Source organism: Dreissena polymorpha, chromosome 2, assembly GCF_020536995.1.
Source record: "Dreissena polymorpha isolate Duluth1 chromosome 2, UMN_Dpol_1.0, whole genome shotgun sequence".
Classification (NCBI taxonomy): domain Eukaryota; kingdom Metazoa; phylum Mollusca; class Bivalvia; order Myida; family Dreissenidae; genus Dreissena; species Dreissena polymorpha.
The window spans coordinates 95,769,181-95,794,836 of NC_068356.1; the positions used below are offsets into that span (position 1 = coordinate 95,769,181).

The 25,656-nt window shown below is 33.8% G+C and overlaps 1 protein-coding gene across 2 annotated transcripts; it reads left to right on the forward strand.

The window, feature by feature from the left end:
* Window positions 1-584: 584 nt before the first annotated feature.
* Window positions 585-20,544, forward strand: LOC127868135 (transmembrane protein 104-like). Of its 2 annotated transcripts, XM_052409756.1 has the most exons (9): window positions 585-808; window positions 3,656-3,777; window positions 6,060-6,141; window positions 6,360-6,438; window positions 9,688-9,737; window positions 10,264-10,394; window positions 14,336-14,456; window positions 18,371-18,464; window positions 18,872-20,544. In XM_052409756.1, exons 1-9 carry the CDS (start codon window positions 761-763, stop codon window positions 19,633-19,635), a joined length of 1,491 nt encoding a protein of 496 aa, XP_052265716.1. In that variant the 5' UTR covers window positions 585-760; the 3' UTR covers window positions 19,636-20,544. The 2 variants fall into 2 exon arrangements, with proteins under 2 accessions (XP_052265716.1, XP_052265717.1); XM_052409757.1 differs by lacking the exons at window positions 585-808; window positions 3,656-3,777 and adding an exon at window positions 3,792-3,814.
* Window positions 20,545-25,656: the final 5,112 nt, after the last annotated feature.

Genomic DNA, 25,656 nt, shown 5'->3' on the forward strand with positions numbered 1-25,656 from the left:
CATTTTATGAAATTCAGCTTTAATGTATAATTTTTCTTGTCTATTTTGTGTTATTGTAACATATTTTATCAATATATTACAATTAAACACATATAAAAAATCGTATATACCCGCTTTAAATACGTTCAAAGAGCGAACAACTGAAATGCCTTCAGCGCTTTGATTTCTTGTGCAAAGCATAGATAGTAGATTCAAAGATTCTGATATTCACTGGTAGATTGACTTAGGTACATAAACATATGTCATCCATCTTGCAGATGTTCAAAATGAGCACTTAAACAATTTTCTTTCACAACGCAAAATGCGCACAACTCTCTTTAAAGTCAATTTTCTCAATCTCATTTAACAGATGTATAGGGAATATAAGGTTGGTGACATTCTTTTGATAACTTTTGATATCAGACGAATCTTTTATTGTTTATGAAAAGCCGAGGTTTGTCTTCAATTAAATCAAATAACAAAATTTGATATAAATGTTATTCATATAAGGTATTCAATGTTATGTTGAAAATTGTAGTACACAAAGATTAAAAAGCGACCGGAATAAGTTTGACCATTTGTAAATGTGACCGGTTCGACCTGCGAGCGCCCAAGAGTGATCATGTGATTTGGAGGCCACAATGTAAACACTGTTCGCTCAGTTTTTGCCAGTTTCATTTTGCTTAATTAAAAGAAATCTTCAATGACAACTAAGTGTATTTTGTAAGTGTTCTTTAGAAAGAATTAATTTTAAAGCGTTCTGTGTGCAGAAAAGTTAAAGATGGCGGGTGGAGGGATATCTGAAGCAGGAGCACAATATTCCCGTGTGGTGAGTAAAAAGAAGGCTATCGATGTATTATCGTCAGTCACTGAGTCATGATCACGATGCTGACACTTAAACTTTGTGATTTAATCAGTATGATGAAAATGTCCTTTCGTATCTAACTGTTTAAAGACGAAAAACACAACAACACGAAAACATAAACAAGGAATATTTGAAAAGGATTGAAATTTTTACCAAATTTTTTACATTAACATTAGCAACGTAATAATTATCACAAATTAAGTCAACATTACCTTTTATTAAGAGATAAAACAGTTGAACCATACACAAATGTTTCCTTTTAAAAGATATTGAATTTTATACAGGTCAGCACAAATTCTTACCCATAATACTTAGTTGCGATGGAAACGATTCTAGTTCATGAAGCAGCATCTCTTCAAGGGAATTCACTGATTTTGGCATGTTTTGAAATTTGCTTTTAAATGCTTTAAAATTAAATCATTGGAACTAAGAAAATCCAGTATAAAACAAGAATAAAATTAAAGAAAAAGGTTATCACCTGAGTTCAAATTAACCACTGACGCTTTGTGTAAAGCCCTAGAGCTTAAAGCTCTCAGCCATTGTTACAGAATGAGTATCAGTGCTCCAGCTAGCAATAAATAGAGGGGCGCTGCGCCCCTCTAAAATTTGCCCACTTAAAAAGCGCCCCTCTATTTTTCTGTCAAATGCCCTTTTGATCTCTTAATTCCTGCTTTCAGGCCGTATAAATCGCCAGAAACATCGACATGAATACACACATAACATGACTGCCTGGGGTGTATTAAGTCAACACATTGTGAACAAACAAGCCCCAAGGGCATGGTTTGTTATCAGATCACTAATTAGCCTTTTGTTGCAGACGATAGTAGCATGCTATGAAAGATTATCTCTGAGGTCACGCTTGGTTAGGCACAATCACACTCGAATGAAATCAAACTCAGCACTATTGATTATTTTAAACTTCTGAATTCTTTGGCTATAATTTTTTGTTTGCAAAAATAGTGATTTCAATTCAAAATACCTATTAACATTTGAAAATTAATCATCTTTTTTTAATGTGAATATGCGGTTAATTTTTAGTCCGAAATTACGGCATGGAAAACATATTTGTGTTTTGGATTTTATTTCTGAACTTTAAAACACTGTCTGTCCTCAATCATGATGAATTTTAACATGAATAGGGGCAGACAGTTGTTATTTCAACAAATAAAGAACTTGTTTGAAAGGAGGATTTAGCACTCTGCAAGTAAAATGTAATGTTGATATTGTCATATATTTTCGCGACCTAACAAAACTGTCAACGTTGTTGACATTAGTTGAAATAACGTGTTGTGAAATAAATATATCCTAGTATTAACAATAACAATGTGTCATTTTAATCTCCAGACTGGATGCTACTTCATGGTGACATTGATCATTGTTTAGACTTTAAATTTGTCAATATAGATTTTTGTTTTAATTAATATTATAAATTGTGGACAAACATTGGCTCAAAGTTATTTAAAGCAACGAATTTGAATTTAAGTATTGACAGTCACGTTTTTTGACCCAGTGAAACCCCTGAATTTATTTCATGTTTTCTTCATTTCATTTTCTTCTAAAAGGCCACTGATGCTGAAAATGGAACCTGAAAGATTAACATGCAGTTCAATGATGATAGGTGATAAAAAAAACATCAAAATTCCCCCCTCCCCCCACACACACCGGAAAGAAATATGATATCTACATATCTCTAATGCGTGTAGTCGGATGCTAGCCCAAGTCGGTTAGGAAATTGGCTACTAAGTTGTTTTCCTTAGCGCCAATGTAGATAGTAATATATTTATTGTAATTTCATTACACAAAATGAGGAACAGCATACAATTGGTGAAGTCATCCAATGCACTAGTGTTTACAATTAATAAGTATATAGTATAACCAAAGTATATACTTAAGTATATTTATAAATAAATGCCCTATTTTCCAAAATTACGCGTAAAATGTGCCCTTTTTGGGGAATCTCCCCTCTATTTTGAAAAGCTGGCTGGAGCACTGAGTATTTTATTGTTTATATAAGCAAGCCATGCATTGTCATAAAATATATCAATAACAACAAAACTCTCCATAGTATCAATCGTTTAATGTTTGTAACATTTTATTATTGTCAGGTTTTTAAATCATCAAAAGATGCATACAATGGATATTTTTTAGCATGATATATGTTCAGTATTATTGTTTATTTGCAAATAACATAACTACAAAAAATGTGCAAATCTCAAGCATTTTTGTTTCAATTTTGTCATTTTACCGAACTGTGAACAAGTTCCTTTAGGATAATTTAACTGTAGTAAAATAATTATTATCAGCAAAGGAGCATTAAACATAATTAAGCCACGCTCTGTGAAAAGGGGGTTAAATGCATGTGCTTAAAGTGTCGTCCCAGATTAGACTGTGCAAGCTGCACAGGCTAATCAAGGATGACAGTTTCAGCTTTTTTGATATTTTTTGTTTCAAGAAAGTCTCTTCTTAGCAAAAATCTAGTTTAGGCGGAAAGTGTCATCCCTGATTAGCCTGTGCATACTGCGCAGGCTATTCTGGGACGACACTTTACACACCACTTTTTCACAGAGCACGGACCATACATTTTATGAAGTCGTTATGTGATCCCATACTCAGCTTGGGTAATTTTTTTTTATTCATTTGGTATTGTTGATTCTTAACTCTATACAAAGGAACATTATGAAAGAAAAATCTATTCATTTTTTTTAATACTGATTTTCCTTGATTAAAATACCTATAAAAGCTGCACTTCACACACAATTTACAATGTTTGCAATGTATGTGCAATAAAATGATACTATATCTTCATTGCAGGTGGGGTTAATGTATGTGTTCAACCTCATTGTCGGTACTGGCGCACTCACAATGCCGAAAGCTTTCTCCGAGGCAGGCTGGCTGCTGAGTCTGATTACCATAATCATACTGTCATTTATGAGGTGGGTGCTGTACCATAATCATACTGTCATTTATGAGGTGGGTGCTGGCAGTTAGAAGTTTTTACAGTATTAATGTTCACTTTATTTGATTATTTTGAGCACCTGTGATGTGTTGTTTATCATATAGTAAACATGTTATTTATATAAAAATAAACCATATTAAGACTTATGAAGTTACTTCTTGTAAATTGGGTAAATATAGGAAATCAAAGTAATAAAGGTTACAATAAAGCCAGTGACATAAATTGAGCTGTAAGGTTTCTTAATTGTCATTAATAATAAAGTAAGAGTAACTGACGCTTACTTCGCAACAAAGTGGCCTAAACTTTTTTGGGGACAGTAAAACCCCTGAGATCTTTGCCTCTGGTCTACAACCTACATATGCTGCAGTGGTAAATCAAACTGTAAATGTCAGATCTGAAAGAGAAATACAGAAATATCATGTTGCACCACCGCCAAAAGAGAAAATATTCACCAAGTTTTTTTTTTTAAACCATAAACTACTTTATAAGTCTGTTGCAAGTACATTTTAAGTTGTAGGGTCTTTTTAGCTCGACTATTATAAATAAAATATAAATAGTGGAGCTATCCTACTCACCCCGGCGTTAGCGTCTGCGTTAGCGTTAGCGTGCAAATGTTAAAGTTTTCGTACTACCCCAAATATTTTCTTTGTCCTATTACATATTGCTTTCATATTTTGCATACTTGTTTACCGACATGACCCCAACCTATAAACAAGAGCAGACAACTCTATCAAGCATTTTGTCATAATTATGGCCCCTTTTCCATTTAGAATATGCAGCAAATGTTTAAGTTTTCGTACTACCCCATTTATTTTCATTGTCCCTTGACATATTGCTTTCATATTTTGCATACTTGTTTACCAACATCACCCCAACCTATAAACAAGAGCAGACAACTCTATCAAGCATTTTGTTATAATTATTTCCCCTTTTATACTTAGAATATGCATATTATTGATAAATCTATGTTAAAGTTTGCGTACTACCCCAAATATTTCCTATATCCTTTGACATATTGCTTTTATATGTTGCATACTTTTTTACCAACATGACCCCAACATATAAACAAGAGCAGACCACTGTATCAAGCATTTTGACATAATAATGGCCCTTTTTACACTTAGATAATTGAACATTTTGGTTAAAAAAATACCCCCCCCCCCCCCCAATAAAATAATAATTTATTTTTCCTTTTTTTTTATTTTTGAAAGATCATCTAATAAATGACCACACCCCACATTATACCCCCTCTTAATCCCCCCCCCCCAAAAAATAAATGATTTTATTTTCCTTTTTTATTTTTGAAAGATCGTCTAATAAATTATTGAATATGAACAATTTCCCCATGATGGCTTACGTTATACTGTCAAGCACTCAAATAGTAGAGTGCGCTGTCCTCTGACAGCTTTTGTTGGTAAACTCTTATACAGGATTTTCATACATTTCTTATTATGCTCCCCCAAAACTTTTGGGGGGAGCATATAGTCGCCGCTTCGTCTGTCCGTGCGTGTGTCCCTCCGTGCACAATTTTTGTCCGGGCTATTTCTCAGCAATTAATGACCGGAATTCAATTAAACTTTATGGGAAGCTTCACTACCAAGAGGAGATGTGCATATTATCAGCCTGTTCTGGTCTGATGATTGTTCACAGAGTTATGGCCCTTTGAAATTTTTCAATTAACTGAACATACAGTGCAATTCTTGTCCCCCCAACTACTGACTGGAATTCAATGAAGCTTTATGGAAAGCTTAACTACCTTGAGGAAATACGCATGTTATTTGTGGGTTCTGGTTAGATGATTTATTTAGAGAGTTATGGCCCTTTGAAATTTTTAAGTTGCTAAACCGTCCATCGTATTATTTTGTCCAAAGTTATGCCCCTCAAGAGGTTTCCTTTAATCTGAATATATAGTGCAATATTGTGACAAAAAAACCTTTGGGGAGCATCACCCGTCTCAGGCCGTCTCTGACTGTTTCTTGTTTTAAATATTAATTTTTTTTTTATTGATTTTAACTAGGAAAATGATACTTAAATACATGTACATGTATTTCACATAATGAAGGTTCATACTTTTCTTTGAGCTATGATAAATGATACTCTATCTGCTGGTGGACACTGAACTATGTAACACCCTTACAATGACTTCTAGCCCGTTCAAGATTTTTTTATTTTCTTGTGACTCTTCAGTATTAATAGTGGCTGGCTACATGCATCCATTATGTTGTTATTTTGTCTTACTAGTGTTTTGTGTGTCTGTAGCTTCCTCACTGTAACCTTTGTGACAGAAGCCATGGGGGTTGCAAATGCTGTGTTAAAGGGTGGTCAGCATGTAAGATCAGTGGTAGGTACAATCTATATGATCTCCCTTCCCTTAAACAACGAAACTGTTGAGCCTCACTCTGGGAAAACAATATTTAATTTATGTGCTGTTTGCACGTAACCATTTTCACTTTGTTTCTAAGTGGTAAAGGGTTAAATAAAGAATCTGAATTCTGATATTTTAAAGTTGTTAATTTGCTATTGGAAGATGGGATAACATTTTTGTGTTGTTTGTTGAAGAGTATCAATGACGATGAGGTTACAGATGAAAGAAAACCTTTACTGGACCCCGTTCCTACACTTAATGCTGGAACTTCAGGTACAAAGCCTCTGTGCGCACGGATGTAAGGATCTATATACACCAAATAGTCCAAGCTATACTACTTGCCCAAATTTAGGCGTCGTCGTAGACGACCAAGTACGCATAACATAGGCGGATCCAAGGGTAGGCGGACACAGCGTACGCCCCCCTCCTAAAATCGCCAAAGTAAAGTTAATTCATTTGATGTTTCACACTTAACTAGATCTAAATCCCCTATTTTAACTCATTTTTCTTCTTTTTTGTATACAACATTTCCCAAAGCCTTCAAAATCACTAAAATCGTGGAACTTCCCCATATTTTTTTCCGCAACAGGGATTGAAATGAAACTTAACAGATGTGTTTACTCTTTGTGTGTTGTCACTGAATAAGATCCATAACTCTGGCCTGTAATTAACCATTTACCACTTAGACACGTATTTTCACGCATTTGTAGTCCCTTAGAAAGTTAAATTGCATTTAACTTTCTTACTAGATCTTACTAGATTCAAGTTTTTAATCAAGGCTTCAACTCCAAACCTTGATACTGATGAGCAGCAAACAGCTTTAAAACCTGAACAGACTGCGAGTTACTCACTTTCACTTTCATTTTTAATTTGCTTCTGAGTGGGAAAGGGTTAAGCAGTATTATGCCCTCTTTTTGTACTTAAAAATTGGGTTCAGGTTTGCATACAGCACCTCTATGTGTCTATATTTACAACCATATATTGAAATGCAGCGTTGTTTGTCAGGATCTTAATAAACATTCACTGAACAAGACCTATACATTTGACACACTTTTAAGCTTGATTATGCACCATTTGATACTTTGTAAACTTCAGGTTAAGGTTTGCATGAGATATTTAAATTCATGTTAAAGTTTGCGTGCATCAAGCACATATCTTATTAACTACTAGATATATCCAAATGGAACTTCACACACGTCTTTGGAATCATCATCAAGGCTCATAACTCTGACTTCTATATAAGAAGAGTTGTGCCCCTTATTGTACGTTTAATTCTAAGGAACTTCTAGTAAACGTATTAGGTCAACAACCACTATATCTAGCTGCCAGGCAGATTAAGCATTGGCCAGCTGGGTTGAGATCAAGGTCACTGTTGCTTAAAATAACTAACAAAGTGTGCACTCAATAATATCAGATGGGATGATACATTGTCCTGAAATTGTTTGTGTAGGTACAATACAGGCTGAATTCGGCTGATACAGTCCAATTTTTAATTTGGATAGAGATATTTTTGTGCAATTGTGTGCATAGATAGCTTTGATGCGTACCTGTCTTTCAAAGTTCGTCAAAACCAACTCAATTAATTGTTTAACGATGTTACATCTTCTTTCCTGGCATGGTCACATTTCTTTGATTAATTTATACATTTTCAGCTTAAAGTTTTCATATACTTTATAAATACTACACATATTTGAACACACAAAAATATGTCTTCGTAGTCATTCGTTGACTTAGCAAAAATGTACTTTACGCACTCAAAGCCGAAGAAAAAAGAATTGTTTACTTTTTATCTACTGCTCTTAATTCACCTTTGTCACTGAAAATCCAAACACTTCATAACCTGCATATTAACCTGCTGACCTCCGTATTATGGCTCGTATATTTCTAATACAACCCTAGTATCGGCCCTGTGAGAATAGAGTTTTTACTAAAGTAAGGAGTGATAATTGATTGTTATAATACAGGTCAGTAATACAGGCAGTAAAATGTTAAGGTGCATTAACTATTGAAGAAATTACACAGAAAACTAAAGCAAGAGTTAAATTTATGCAAAAGTGTTTCTAGTTTTATGCAAATATATGCAAATAAAAACAACAACAACAAAAATGACCATAAATTATGTAACTTACACTGCAAAATATAAATATGCTCTGTTTTATGCAATAATGCTTTTAATCGAATAAATTATTTTCAGATTTAAATTCCTTTACCCTAATAACATAATAACATTTTTGACTTAGTGTGCCCCCAATCCAATGTATTTGGAAATAGTTGCACATTTACAATCTAATTTCAATTTGATATGTTGTTTAACTTTCCTCATATCAAGTGTTTTTACTTTATTACATGCAGTCTGTTATCTTATGGTAAAAAAGATAACTGTTATTTTTTTTTGAATACAAAAATCTTCATTTAGTAAAAACAACAACAAATTTCTTCTAATTTATTTCTTATCTATTTGATGAAGGTTGTTTAAGGAAGCATTTCTTGAACATAAGGTTTTTGCAATGTATCCACCATTTTCAAGAACATAAGTATTTCTATTTCCTGCTTAATTAAGTTGCAGGACATTAACCCCTGAGTAAGTTTTGTGTGTAAATGCATAACTGCAAAATCATTCTTGTTTGTGGAAAATTATTTTTCGTTGATTTCGTGGATATACTGACGCCCGAATTAAACACGGACATATTGGAAAATGATTTACGCAAATTCCTCTTTTTATTTAAATTAAGAAATTCCCAACACATTTACATGTCCACAAAAACATTTCTTTTGTTCAAAGCACACAATTTTTTCATGCCCACAAATATGAATGACGTTACAGTATTCAAATTGTGATCTTGGTCTGGGTCGAGAAATCTGGAATCAAGAAATCTGATACGTCCAAATATTGTCTGATTATGCATTTTCCGAACGTTTGGATATGCTGTAACACACATTCTATGGACAGTCTTGTCAGATTCGGAGATTGTACGATAGATGCTTGGTTATGAATTTCTTGTTTTGATGTGGTAGGAGACCATGAACATAATTGTAATGGCGATTTGAATAAATGTCCTTGTATATGAAGTATGTACTTTTTGAAGAGCCTGTTTATTTGTTCAATAAATGCACAACGGAAATGTGAGTCATTCAAAACTATTTTGTTATAGCTTTGATATTATAAAATTAAAAATAAAATTCGTCTGAATTTATCAAACAAATTCCATATTTTTTTATTAAACGAAATTACAATTTTGTATGTTGGTTATAAAAAATCAAAACATTTACATCACAATAATAATCATTATTATAATCTTAGTAAACAACATAATCATTATCATATGACAAAATCATCAGTTTAAGAAGCATCAGCAAGAACAGCATCAAAATGTGTTGTCGGTATTATAAGTAGATAAAATTGCGCTAATATGAAAAGCTATGCCAATAAATTACGTGCTAAAAAGAAAGGATGTCAGAACAAATATTATTCAAAAGCTTCTTTGATGAATCATCTTTTATAATCAAAATTTTATATTTCAGTGAATATTGGCACGTCAAATCCCTTTGAAATCACAGAAAGAACTGAACTGGTAAGCGTTATGAATTTTTTCAATACAGCTACATGTATTCTTTGGGGGTGATTCTAGCAACTTTGGTATTGTTACGCATGGGGAATGTGCAAATTTAATTTAGCCGAGACTGATATATTTTCTGCTTTGTCAATGGTTATAAATGAATTATGTTGTTGTTGATTGGCTGTGTCAAATTAAAGCGGACACAACTCAGTGAAATTAGTGCAAAAACTATTTTAATTATTCCAGTCTCTTTGTTGGATTTGCTTGGATACTATATGGGGTTTTAAAATGCTAATGTAATAAAAAAGGACAAATCGCCCAATTGGTGCAAAAATGTCAGATGGTACCTTTTTGCAATAAGGGGGCGAAATAACATAATAAACATGAACCGCTATTTAACGCATTTACGGTACATGCATAAGATGAGGTATGTGAATTTTTATAGCATGTACTGCATTCAGGCTTATACAGTCTACAAGCTGGACATGAATTATCAAATAAGTGAATGCTATTTTCAAAATATATGTTTTTTGTTTGTCAGGGACAAATGGCGGGAATGTTTTTCAACAGAGCGGGGATCTTGTTTTTCAACATCTGTATTGCCATATATCTGTACGGCGATCTTGCAATCTACGGAGCAGCCGTGCCCAAGACGTTACGAGATATTTCATGGTACGTACAGGGCCAATGACTTAACCCTTTCCTGACCAGGAACAAAGTGAAAGTGGCTATCAAGAGAACCATGTATAGCGCGCAGTTTTTTTGCCTCAAAATTTCAATTTAAACAGTTGATGCGTGTTATACATTGATACAACGCTAATCTGGCTGATGTAATAACTTGCAGTCTGTTCAGATTTTATGCTGTTTGTTGCTCATAAGTATCTCAGGGATAGAAATGAAGACTTTACAACTAGAATATCGAAAGAAAAGTCTGCAATTAATTTTTAGTTTCTAAGTGATTATAAGCGCGTCAAAATGCGTATCTGAGTGGTAACAGGTTAATGTAGATTTAAATCAAGATCCCGTCTTACCAAACAATTTGCGACAAATTTGAACAGTTGTACAATATTTAAATCGGGATACATGCGCAGCCACAACATTAATGATTGGTATTTATTTTTAATTCAGTTCATTTCCTTGAGCTCTTTCATGTTTATTATCCTATATTATTTCTATTATTTTTGGAACACATTTGTATTGAATGTCTTTTTATGAGCAGAAAACTCTCTGTGACTTTATTGTTCATAAGATCTTTTATAAAACACCTTGAAACTTAGGCCAAACTTATATTATTAACTTTCCAAAGGTTATTCTAATGATTTGCATTTTTTAAATATTATTCGTTTGAGACCTTTCCCACCTTGATTAAATAATATTTAGTATGATATTTGTTGTGATTTAAAAATAAATAAATAAGGCAATCAAAGTTAAGTGTTACAAGAATTCCCTGTCATATGATTTAAAGGGACCTTTTCATATATTTTGGCATGTATTAAAGTTTGTCATTAAATGCTTTAAATTTATAAATGTAAACATTGGAACTAAATAGCTTCAGTATAAAACAAGAATACAATAAATAAAGAAAGTTTTATTCAAATTGGGCTCGAACCACTGACCCTTGGAGTAAAGTCTAGCACTTAAACCACTCTGCCTTCCGTGCTCATACAGTGGGTGGTGTAGTTGATACGTTATGTAAGCAATCCTCGTAATGCCACAAAATACAACGATAACAACAGAACTCTCCAATTATTCAATCGTTTCGCGTTGCAACGCTTTATAATTTTCAGGTTTTTAAATCGTCATAAGAGGCATATAATATAATTATATTATAATATGGATATTTTAGAGAATGGTAAATATTCAATAGTAATGTTTCCTCGCAAATATCATAATAACATCAACATTTGCAAATCTGAAACATTTTTAGCTCACCTGAGCACAATGTGCTCATGGTGAGCTTTTGTGATCGCCTTTTGTCCGTCATCCGTTGTGCGGCGTGAACATTTGCCTTGTTAACACTCTAGAGGCAACAATTATTTTCCGATCTTCATGAAACTTGGTCAGAAGATTGGTCTCAATGATATCTCGAATGAGTCCGAAAATGGTTACGTTTGCTTGAAAAACATGGCTGCCAAGGGGCGGGGCATTTTTCCTTATATGGCTTTATATATGGCTTTAGTAAAAGCTTGTTAACACTATAGAGGCCACATTTATTGTCCAATCTTCATGAAACTTGGTCAGTAGATTCATCCCAAAAATATCTTGAACGAGTTGGAAAATGATGCCAGTTTATTGATGAGGTCTGAATGTGTTGTGTGATTATCAAAAATTTGTGTTTTAAAACGGATTTATTGACTTTTTAATTTGAAATATAAATGCAAGGTTAGTCTGAAAATAGTTTTTGTTTGATTAAAAACAAGGCTTTCAGGGGTGGTGGTAGCTTTTATGTATATCCACAGTTGTTTATAGTGAAACATTGTGAATACTTTTAGTCACATTTTAAGTTCAATGTGAATGACACTTTCTGAGTACAAATGTTGTTATAATATCTTGCTTTAGTTTACCCAATTCGTTTTAATTATATCATCTTCAAACATGGTGACAATCTTTATGAGCATAATATTTTTTGCTCATGCTGAACTTTTGTGATCACCTTTTGTAAATTGTCTGTCTTCTGTTTTGCGTCATGAATATTTGCCTTGTTAACACTGTAGCGGCCACATTTATTGTCGGACATTCATGAAAATTTGTCAGAAAATATGTCCCAATGATATCTTGGACGATTTAAAAAATGGTTCCGGTCTGTTGAAAAACATTGTGTGTTTTTAATAAATACAGCTTATTGTATTCACTAAGATTGACTTTGAAACAACAAAGTGCACATGCACATCATAGACTTAGTATTTAAGTGCGAACAAACTTCTGTGCAAATATGGGTGAACATGTGCGTTCATTTTAGAAACTGCCAACACCTATCAAAGAATAAATCTTGTTTATTGCTTGCGAGACAGTTAACTGTAAGACATTAACACAATTATTTACTTAATCACAAAATGTTGGAGGCATAATGACAGTAAGTATTAAGAATGGCTGAGAAAAACAAGAGAACTAATTTAAATCTGCAAAATGTTTTATTAAGGGTATAATGCATTACATGCCTGGAAAAATGTGCACTTTTAACATAGATTAGTAAGTAGTTTCCAAGGTCATGATCTTTTTGACTCATGGTTTAGTTGTATCTAAGGTTGTGAACTAATAAATATCGGCAAATAAAACATATGTTTGAGTCTTATCTAAGGGCGTTAACTGATCAAAATGGCAGTTTAAAATATTTAATAGTCTTATCCAATGTAGTGAACTAATAACTCGGTCTATATTCATATCCAAGGTTGAGGACTAATAAAACTTAGCAGTTGAGTTTTTCTTGTGTTTGGAATAAATGCTTTAACGTATATGAAGATGCATATTTTTTTATCTATTCAGTAATATCAATTAGTGGTTATTAACATGCTTTATGTAATAAACAAACAAAACGTTATAATCTTACATTTGGCAAAATATCCAAAGTATGAATGCCCTTCCATAAAATAAAGTGATTTGCAAGGTTCTAGACATTGAGTATTATGGTTTGAATGCCTACACATATGTCTAAGGTCGTGAATATATCCACACTGCATTTTGTCACTTGTTATATTTGTATCTTTGGTTGTGAACTTCTAGCAATTTAAATCAATTTGCATATTGTCGCTGTATATCGATTCAAAAAAATAATAATTTTATACTGACTGTTTAATCAAGGACATGTGAACAGGAATATGTACCAAAAATAAGTTTTATGTTTTTTTTTATATTTTAAACTTCTGCTAGCGCAATATACTCCCTACAACATTGCCTTTTTACAATATTATACTCATAATGTCAAGGTCTTTTTCAGCAATCGATTATTCACAAAATGAGATTTTCTACTAACCATTGCACTATCTTCATTGAACCATCTACCGGACGAATCGATAAAATAATGACACTATGTACTTTTCATTCTACGTTCTTTCACTTTGAAATATTGACACAACTTCAGTGTTGTATCTGTTTGTCGTATGGAAACGTAAGGCAGACTTGTAGTTAACACCGGAAACCCAAGCAGAAGACACATTGCGCAAAACAATACGGACCCCGAGACTACGAAGTCAGATTCGATAACAAGATCGATAAGCTTTTACGTCATGAAACTTAACCAATATTGTTAATCTTCAAGTATGTCTCTTGGACACTAATGTTTCAAATCTGCCCTTTTTGGCAAACGATAGTGTTGCGAGAAATAGCATCAAAATATCCAGGTGAAACTTACAAATGCTGGCTAATATGTTAAAAAGTTTAAATCACTCTAGCTGTTTCAAGTTCTATATAAGTGCAATAGCTATTTTACTATCTGACAGGAGCAGTTTGCAAATGCCCATGTCACTAAACAACTTAGCTTTACTTGCTCGAAAATAGTTGTCACCACTTAAATTCGCCTCAAAAGTTTTCGCAATTGTTTTTTGCCACAATTTCTATTTAAACGCAATTGTCGCCATTAAATAGCATAATTCTTAAAATACGATGTTTTATTTCAGTACATACAACGTGCCGACCATCAACAGCAGCGATTGCGGTAACAGTACGGTCCTCGCTGACAGCGACCCTTGCTGGAACTCCTCCCATCTCACACGGATGGGCATGTACAGGATATGTGTGGTCAGTACCGGTTATATATGTGGTCAATACCGGTAATTGTGTGGTCAGTACCGGTTATACTGTGTGGTCAGTAGCGGTTATATGTGTGGTCAGTGCCGGTTATATGTGTTGTCAGTAGCGGTTATATGTGTGGTCAGTAGCGGTTATATGTGTGGTCAGTGCCGGTTATATGTGTGGTCAGTAGCGGTTATATGTGTAGTCAGTACCTGTTCTATGTGTGGTCAGTTCCGGTTATATGTGTGGTCAGTGCCGGCTATATGTGTGATCAGAACCGGTTATATGTGTGGTCAGTACCGGTTATATGGGTGGTCAGTACCGGTTATATGTGTGGTAAGTACCGGTTATATGTGTGGTCAGTACCGGTTATATGTTTGGTCAGTACCTGTTAATTGTGTGATCATTACCGGTTATATATGTGGTCAGTACCGGTTATATGTGTGGTCAGAACTAGTTATATGGGTGGTCAGAACCGGTTATATGTGTTGTCAGTACCGGTTTTATGGGATAAAGTGTACATGAATAATGATAACTGCTCATAAGTGTAGGATTAACTAGAATAGTAAATGATTACCGGATGTATGGAATACTGAAATTGAGTTCCGGATACATGAGAGGATATTGCAAATTGTACAGAATTTTGTTTAATGTTTGTCGTATATATGGGAAATGGTTAATCAGTTTTTGATGTCTGAGAAATTGTAAATTAGTATCTGATGACTCGGAAATCGTAAAATGCTCTAAACAAACGAAATGGATGGGCATGTCATTTTTAGGGGCAATTCGAGTTTGTACGGATTATTATATTTTATTATTACATCGGGCAATACGGTACGCATACATGTTCTTTAATTTTGCACGATTGCATTAAATGTTTCCCATTGTAAGAAGTATAAAATAGTCAGCAAAGTCAATGCCATTTTTATCTGCTTCATGTCCGAAGCTTTACAAATGTGGATTTTCTTGTTCTTGTTTTTAGTTTTGCATATTATAACTACGTGGAAAGTATAAATCTACCATTTGCAGCTCAGTTTAATACTCAAGAGTGCGACAACTGCAGGATCGTGACTGCGGAATGTTAACAAATGTTCAAATGATTTGCTAGTCCGTTATAATGTGACACTGTTAATTTTTGCAGGATGGCGTTCCCTTAAGACAAATTAATTTTGATAAAGACTCTCGTCTTGTCTAAGCACGGAATTGAATTATTGGAATGCCGTGGGGAATATTTACATCGAGTTATGATCAATACTGAGTCATTGTAATTTGTAATATTTTTGCCGATTTTTAGCCGTTATTGTTATTTTCATGTTTCCAATGGTAAGAAGTACATTTTCCCCAATACCAAACGATGGTTTTACTGTCAGATTTTAAATATAAATCAAATAAATGTGTTCATTGTAGAAACTTAGACATCGGTAGTTGTAATATCATATACATGATTTGGTTGTTGCAAAGAAATACCCATAATATGTAAGTTTTATCAATAATTATACAAAAATTATTAATAAAAAAAATAACAGTTTTCCCAGACGTCGAAATTATTTGACGTTTATTCCCATTTTAACGGGTAAAGGTCATATGCATAAAGGCCAGTTTCCAGTGAAACACGATAAGTTGAGAAGTTGCAGCTGTGGACTTAATGCTGAAGACGAAGAAAGTGCTGCACGCGTATATGAAACAGATAATATGTTGGACCTCAATTCAAAATTTACCTTCGCGTAATTTCGATCACATACTTCATATTAAACTCTAACAAAGTTTCTTGCTGTATTTGCTAATGTTTATTTTAGACTTGTATTTGAGCTTGCCGCTTTTCATCCATATACTTGTGTTAGAGTTTACTGTTAGACTTACGTTTTTAACAAAACCCGCGCACATTATGTAGGCTGTATTTAGTGCATTTTAAAAATTAATGTCCGTTGAGCTTGCATGTGAAGAAGCCGCCTTTGTCCGAAGACTTGATGGACACAACATTCAGTGTTAGTTGTAGAGACACGTGTTAGTATAACATGCTAACAAAATAAATGTGTTGGGTATTCACATTTAATGTTCGACGGCAAACACTTGATGTAGCTCGAGTTTCGAGGAAGCCGTAGGCTTATAGAGACGCTATAAAGTCTTTTTTATGAACAAGCAGTTTCTGTTGCCGTTTCAAAGATCCTTAAAACGCTTTTGAGTTTGGATTATACCGACTGTCGCCAGGCGAAAACTACACCTACTTCACTATGGTAACCATAGTTTGTGTGTGAATGGAAGCGCCTTTAATGCCTTCCCTAGCGTTGTCTGCAAACTATGAATCGATGCAAGCTGTAATTGTACTTGTAGGTTCTCTAGAGAGCTATCCGTCTTTTTAACGCTTAATAAATATATTTTTGTAGTTTTTTGGCTGTGAATTGCATAGCTTTCTGATATTTATACAGTAGCAGCAGACACATTATGATATAAATTGCATTTCGTTTGGAACGTTTTTTGTAGCCTTTGGATGCTCAAGATAAACACTATAATTGTAAGCCAAACGTTATATTGGGTATGTTTGCTTGTGATATCCCCGCAAGGCCGCACCGAATTTTAATTATGTGGGTTTACTGGATTCAAGCTGGACGATTGTGCGTCCGTCTGCATTAGAAACATTCTTTTTCGACGAAGTACTGACACATTATTCAAAGTGCAACTTTAAAACTTGCATGTTTTTTCCCCATATGCTATGATTTTTTGCATGCAAATTTTTGTATTACTAGTATCATTTGATCAAATTTCTAACGTTATGTCTCTTTTTTATCTAAAATTTCTAAAACATAGTTATTATAATAAATATTATGGCCTATGGTTTCGAGAGGGGTTAAACAAGTTTACTTTACAAAATACATGGTTACTCATCTCTCAGATTAAAAAAATATGTAGTTGTCAACGAATTTATATCTACGCCTGAATGGATTGTTATCAAACTTGCTATACATGCATGAAGACCAAGGTAATTGTTTGCGATGTTTGCAACCGATGAACGAACGAGGGTAAATTTGCTCACAACTGTTCTACATGCGATGCCTAGCTTTTAACTGCTCTCCTCTATATTTTAGTGTATACCATATGTGTGTACCAATTTTGTATTTAAGATTTTTTTTATATTTAAGTTTCCGTTTTTTTCCTGTGCAGATACTGTCATAAAAGTTGTACTCGCTATATATATAATTACATTTACCTTATTTCACACGGAATTAAGTTAAAAAGAAATAGAATTTATAACTGTCAGATCCACAATATCTACAATTATATCATTTTGACAATTTCTGCAATCTATCTTCCATTGGGACTACTTGCTGTAAAATTGTAATATTTTAGTAATACTAGTATTTCATAATTTTTAATGTCTATGTTTTCCCATGTTCCACATTGCGATAGAACATATTAATCTTACTTAAAGGCAAGTTCAAGACGGCTATATTTCTCAATTTGGTCTAACACTATATAAAATTTCCCTGTATATTTGTACAGACAAGAATCTGTATGTTTTTATACTGAGCTACAGACGTATCTGTTCCTCAGACCGAAATCCATCAAGCTGATGTAATTAGGATCCGTATATAATGCTTCCTTATAAAAGACGCCAATGTCCTTTCTCTTCCGACGGTCCTTACTTTAATAAATCCGTGTGTTCCTTTACTTTTTACATATTGACAGGTAGGATATGTACTGCCTATTATTGTTGACAGAGTTCAAGACTGTTTGTTTGTATGCATGTTTGTTTGTTTAAAGTCTTTTTCGCCCACTGCCGGACGTATGGCCTCCACTTTTGTTTTTCATCTGTTTCTGCTTTGAATATTGTACTTTGACTCATTTCATGAAAGACATTAAGTATTAAGACTGTCATATTTCGTTTTTTACGCAAATTCTGTAATCTTTTTTTGTCAATGCAGGCCGGGTTCTTCGTTCTACTTGGCGGATTTACGTTCTTCAATGTTCAGAAGACCAAATACCTTCAGTACTTGACCTCGCTGTCACGTTGGATTGGTGAGTCATAATCCGTTGGGATATTTGAAAGCAGTCTTCTGATTATGTTAACTTAGTTAAACAATTATACCTATAAGAGTTATTCAAACGGTTTGAACTCTTTTTAGAAACTAAATCGGTAGTTTAAAGCTTAATGAGTTAGTGTAATAATGTAATAAATCAAGCATTTAAGCCAATATTAGCAACCCATACGTAAAGGCTGCGTATTAACTTAGATTGCAAATGGTAAAATTTGATTTTCTCACATTAAAGGAATACTCCTTACCCAAGAAAACAAAACCCACAAGAACATAAAAACAACAATAAAATAACAACAACAACAACACAACACTGCAATAGCAGTAAATTATCAAACAGTTTCGTGTATGCTTATCACAGACCGCAAATAATATTTTATCTGTTTTCAGCGTTCGGAATGATGATAGTGCTTGCCGTGATACGCATCTCCAAGAAGCAAGGTCAAGGTCACCCATCCGTGGCGACCATTGGCGGTGTACCCAATCTGTTCGGCGTCTGTGTGTACGCATTCATGTGTCACCACTCGCTGCCTTCGCTCATAACCCCCATTAGAAACAAGTCCAAGCTGTACAATTTGCTGGCAGCGGACTATCTGTTGATCCTCCTTTTTTACGTTCTTGTCTCGTTTACGGGTATTTATGCTTTCCAGGAGATAGACGATCTTTACACGCTGAACTTCTTTCAGCCTGATGCATGCGACGAATCGAAATCCATAACCCGCGTGAAATTCATACAATACTTTCTCGCCTTATTTCCCGTATTCACGCTTAGCACAAATTTTCCTATCATCTCCATTACATTACGGAACAATCTGAAAGCGGTATGTTACAATGAAAAAAGGCCGTACACTTTCTTCGTGGACCGAATAGTCTTTCCCTTGGTTGCGCTCATTCCTCCGTTTGGAATTGCTCTTGCGACCAACAAAGTCGAGTTCCTAGTCGGAATTACCGGCTCCTATGCAGGGGCTGGTATCCAGTATATCATCCCGGCTTTGCTGGTGTTTTACGCCAGACGTCAGACGGCACCTTCGATGGCCGTTGAAAACGTGCATCGATCTCCGTTCCGCGGTTATTTGTGGATCATTTTTGTTTGCGTTTGGGCCGTCCTATGTATGATTTTTGTCACCGTGAACCACATTATTAGTAGAAAATGATTTTTGTAATAGAAAAATACTCGAAAGACTTATCAAAATGTGTATTGCATTTAAAAGTAGTCTTTGTTAAATATTGCATAAGTTTCATAAACAAATTAGACGTTTGCATTAACTGACTTTTCCAGGGTAATACCATGTATATTACCATGTATATATGATTATGGTATTACTTTTTTCGGTGACACGTTCAACAGTTTTGTGTGAAAGAGACACATTCGTTACAATGCAAACCAGGGCGATTAGTATAGTGTATTAGTTTGTCGAACTAAGACGAAATTCTCAGAAAAGCCTAATACACTAGTTTTTGTGTATTACCTCAGAGATAAGATGCGCTCTTTTTAGCTAGATCAACTTATATACCCCACCCTCATTTTGCCGTAATTGCTATTAATACTTATGTATAATTTATGCTTTAAGAGATATATAATGCAATTACGTTTTGCAATTATGGACAAAAAACAACAATAGAAGAGGTGGCTATGAAAAACCGTTCCCCGTTCAACATAGTAATTTTAGCTAAACGTTCATGTGTGTATTAAAATAAGCTATTTGATAGCTATTTGTAATATGAACGCGAAATATAAGCATTGGTTTTATGTGCAATTTTAGTACGTTTACAAAAATATGTCTATTTTAGTTGTATTGTTTTTATTTTTCATTTTATTTCAATTCATGTAAAGTGTTTTTAAATCATTTTAAAATGACAATTTACTGAGATTGTATGTATAATTGTTGTAAAGATTATGTCAGTTTTCTCTTAATGTCAGTTTTCTCTTAATAAATATTGTTTGTAAGTTTTCCATTGTATACAGTCAGACACATGTTGTACAACAATATGTACCGCCTATTTCAATATTGCCAATCCGTTACAATATATTTATAAAAACAAACCATATACTATAAATGGCATTAGTTTTTGTTTCAAAATTTACGTTTAGATTTTGTATTTACAATTTTTTTACGCCAAATGATCGTGAAATCTCTTGATATTGTGATTATGCGTGATGGACGTGTATCCAAGCAATTATATTATCATTAAATTGTACCATAATTGTAAATGATGGACGTTTCAACCATTAACAGTTGTATCACTTTGAAATGCTAGTTTTAAAATTAATCGGTTTAAAATCATAAAACCGGGATTGCTCCGTTTTGAATACTGCCCACCCGAGTACGATACTATACAAACTTGAATGGTGTCCTAAGAACACGGAACATTTTTCTGGACACAGAAACGAGTGTTTTATGCCACATCTATGAACAACGAATACAGCCAGGACGCACCAGTCTTTATCGTAACTTTTGCGACGAATAAAGCATATTTCATATACTAGTATGTAACATAGAATTTGATGAAATCTCATAGTTTGTACAAACTTCATGTCGTATTAAAGCAAGTGTTTTACCTATGCTCTACAAACAAATATAACTGAAAGTCACCTGAACAATTTCTATCGCTTTGGCCATATACGGACTATTAAAAAACTCCAAGTTACACTTTTACTTTGACCTTGAAGCGAGGGACACGTCGTCGTGATGAAATGCCAAAATATTTATTAAATAAACATAAAGGCATTGACCGGACACGACAATGTTCATTCAATATTAACATATAATGAATATGCAAAAACGTCAAGTACTCTTTTATAACCTTGAAATTTACGTCACGTCAAAAATTTGGAAAACCCCACAGACAAAATAAATCGAATACTGCCTACATTCACGAATACAGTCTGTGACATCCTATCTTCGGTTAAAACAAGGCTTAGGTAAGTACACGTTAAAAAAGTACATCTTGTATCTAAACACGCACATATGAATATATTTTGGAAGTAAGGCCATCGTTAATCAAACCCTTACGCACACAATTAGCATTCCTTGGTCGAATATGCAGTTATAAGTCCCCTACCTATTTCACCGCAGGGGACTTATGGTTTGCGCTCAATGTGTCCGTCAGTCTGTCACATTTTTCTGGATCCTGCGATAACTTTTAAAGTTTTTCATATTTTTTCATCAAACTTGAGACAGGGATAGATGGCAATATGGACATTATGCACGTCATTTTATTTTGTTCCTATGTCAAAAATTCTGGTTGCTATGGCAACAAATAGACTAGAAATACTGCTGAAAATGGTGGTTTTCTGGACCCTGCGATAACTTTAAAAGTTCTTCATTAACCAGGTTTTCCGAAGGAAAAAACTGGTTATTAGATTGGCGAATGCGGGCGGGCTGGCTGGCTGGCTGGCGGGCTGGCGGGCGGGCGGAACAAGCTTGTCCGGGCCATAACTTTGTCGTTCATTGTGTGATTTTAAAATCATTTGGCACATTTGTTAACCATCATTAGACGGTGTGTCGCGCGAAAAAATTACGTCAATATCTCCAAGGTCAAGGTCACACTTTGAGTTCAAAGGTAAAAAATAGCCATAAATGAGCTTGTCAGGGCTATAACTATGTCATTCATTATGAGATTTTAAAATCATTTGGCACATTTGTTCACCATCATGGGACGGTGTGTCGCACGAAAGAATCACGTCAATATCTCCAATGTCAAGGTCGCCACAACTAAAAATAGATTTATTTTAAAACAAACTTACAAAGGGGGTTAATTTTGTTTGTTCATTTCAAAAGTTCAGTTTGAGTTGTCTCCCTTTATCAGATTTTTTTTTACAATGAAAACCTGGTTTTGTGACAATTTTGTCCCTTGTTTTTTTCATGAAACGTGAAACATGGATGGATGGCAATATGGTCATTATGCACGTCATTTCATTTTGTTTTTACGTCAAAAATTATGGTTTCTATGGCAACAAAAACAATATGCTGACAATGGTGAAATTTCTGACAATGATGGAGCCGGTAGCGGACTTTTATTGCTTGGCAATAGTCTTGTTATTGCCTGGCCCGTGTGTCAATGGATTATAAAATATGAGGCGGATTTCAGAACATATCACAATAATTAATGATTGTACTGGAACATAAATATCGCTTGCATTTTTTGACACTGATGAATGGCTGGTTTGATCAACGACATCGCAAAGATATTTTCTAATAGGGGCAAGAGCAATTTACTGTCAAAATAGTAAATATAATTACTAATTCGAATTACTAATTATGAATTATTTGAAACACTTCAAATGGCGGAAAGCGAAGTGTAAACAATATAAAACGATAGAGTGCATCGATCCTATATATGAATTTAAAACACAATAAAACATTGTTTTCCAAAAAAAAAAACAAAACACCCGCCCCGCATTTAAACGCCGTGCTATTGGGGGCCCTATTCGTTTAGCGCATTCTATATGGCACTTTTTTCATTGCATGATTATTACTCATCCAGTCATAAACCTGCTCGGTTTACATATACATATAACACTTTAGGACTATTAAAGATTGTTGCTTGCACGGCAAACATGTATATGTATTTTTAATTTATATCATCAGTCGCAGATGACCTCACTGTCATGTTTAGTTAATTGTGCTTAGTTGACGAACAAACGTGTTACGGTTCTTCGAAGGATGTCTTTTTATCTGATAAGTAGTCGTTACATCCCACTTCAAATTAATTTATGATGACGAAGGATATTACATTTGCAATCACCCATGCTATAATTTTGTAACAGTGGTGATTGCTTCATAAAAGAACAAAATTATTTTGTCAGAAATCGGTCGGCCTCCAATTCGTCTATTCTAAGAATGCAAACAACGCATTTTTATTGTGTGCGGAACTACTCCCGGCAGTAAATATCGTGTCACTTTATGAGAAAATGAGCTATTTACAACACATGTCAGTTCGAATAATATAAGTACTCGTAGTGTTATGCAAGTGAAGGTATGCAAAGGAGTCGTGAACAAGTGTTGGAATGGACGCATTTGCCAAAACACGTTTCTTAAGAATAATATTTGTAAAGTGTACCGGTAACTTGCATCCTAAGGCGTAAGCTGTCTGTTCCATAATGTAATAGAAATATTTATTTATGTCTCTGTGTTTGTTTAACATTGACCATTCTAAACGTTATTTTAATAGTTGTTCTACAGTTATAAAAAGGTTTAAATATGGATATAGTTTTGCCCCATTCCATATTATTTTTTCAAGGAGATCGTAAAAGATCCTGCCATCATGAATACACATACAATACTTTATTCAGAAAAAATATACAGTTGTTTAGAGTGATATTATGGGCATGTTTTACTGTTGAATTGAGCTGAAAAGAATTAACAGGTCAAAAGAGTTAGTTAAAATGTGGTTACTGACTAATTATCTGCAACTTATCTTGCTACAAGTTGTTTATAAAAATATATTTTATATTCGATATCTTACGTGACTCACACAGTCCTCTAAGCCGAAATGATCCTTAAAACAAAATTGTGTCTTTGTGTCGTATGAACGAATCTGCACTAAAACTAAATTTAGGTTCACATCGTACATTCATGACCAGTTGTCAAACGAAAGTACGGTTGATAAACAAATGCATTATTTTCCTCTTTCCGGGATATTGTTTTAGTATGTTGATGATGCATTAACAAATATAAGTGTATATAAAGTGAAAACACCAAAAATAAACAACGGTTGCGATAGACACCTATAAAATGTTAGATGCCCATAATATCACTTTAAACATTCAAAGTAAATACTCCCGTCAAGGCAAAGTGTATTTCTTGCCTCACCTCTTACTCCTTCAAGTGGATTCAACATTAACACACTGAAATGTAAAATATGAATATATTATACTTAGAATAATTAAGTTCAACATTGTGAATAAACATAGTTTGTCCGAACCTTGCAGATAATACGATAAAATACATGGGTTTATGTTAAACTTTGGAAAAGTATTGGGAATCCTAATTATCGACCCTACTTTCATGGTTTTCAAACATGATAACATATGTAACAGCTCATAGCATTGCACGGTATGACACACGTTATTGTTTTGTTTATTTTAAGCCTTAACTGAAACCAAGAAATGAAATACAACGCTTAACACATTAACTGTACATAAACATTACACATCAACACATTATTTCAAAAGAAGCGAATGAGTTATTATGCATCATAGACTGAAATTCAAACGCTTGAAGAATATAGCAATTACTGAAATTCCCGTATTTATAGATAAGTCAATTACTTAATCAATACGGATTTTCATATAAAATATGTTTGTCTTTTATTTAAATAACCATTTATTGCATACTTTACGAAGCTCTTTGATTGGATTTTAAATATGTCATCGTTCTGATCCCAAAAGTTATTAAAATTTGCGTGTTGCCGTTGGTAATTTTAATGTTTAACAATTTTTACGGTCCTTGAACATACCTAATTATAAATATCACACACTTGCATTATTAGGAATCACAGCGCATTCGAGTCGGAAACGTTATCTGCATACAGTCAAATTATTAATCAAATTAATAGTAATAATAATAATTGCAACAACAATTATATTATTTATTCATAATTATGTTGTAATTTCCAATACATATGCACGTCTTCAATAGCATAAATAATTAAAATATGCAAAGTTTGTATTTATGTATTCTTATTTCTGAGGATTTTACGATTATTCATTATATGGTTGGTACTGGAATTATTAAACGTGTTAGTCAGTGCATTCTCACGCCAATATCGAACAATTTTATGTAGGAACTTCGGTGTCAAACATTTTATCACATTATATATTAAAAAGGTGAAGAATTCAGACCGCTAGCGGCCATCTTGTGCAAATTCCATAACAATTGAAGTTTCTGGATTTGAATTGTGTGGTATATTTTTAATAACAGTAACGAAGTAATGTTCGTTTTGTGCGAAATGAAGTTGGGATGACAAGACAAAACCAAAATCAAAAATCAATTCGTAGGATAAAGCCTATGTGTTTGCTTTTCGTTATTATAATAAACAGGTGAATTTTATATATCTGTTAAAAATATTATTATTTATCAAAGTTATTTGACATGAAAACAATATAATAAAGTTGTCTTTGTTTGCTGCAGCTGTACCTAAAAGGAACATCAAACTTATTTTTGTAAACC

Excerpts from the sequence above, each read along its gene's own strand:
- LOC127868135 (XM_052409756.1), top strand. The coding sequence starts at position 761 with ATGGCGGGTGGAGGGATATCTGAAGCAGGAGCACAATATTCCCGTGTG. Across the intron at positions 6,439-9,687 it reads ACTTAATGCTGGAACTTCAG|TGAATATTGGCACGTCAAAT; the intron begins GTACAAAGCCTC and ends TTTATATTTCAG. Across the intron at positions 14,457-18,370 it reads GCATGTACAGGATATGTGTG|GCCGGGTTCTTCGTTCTACT; the intron begins GTCAGTACCGGT and ends TTGTCAATGCAG.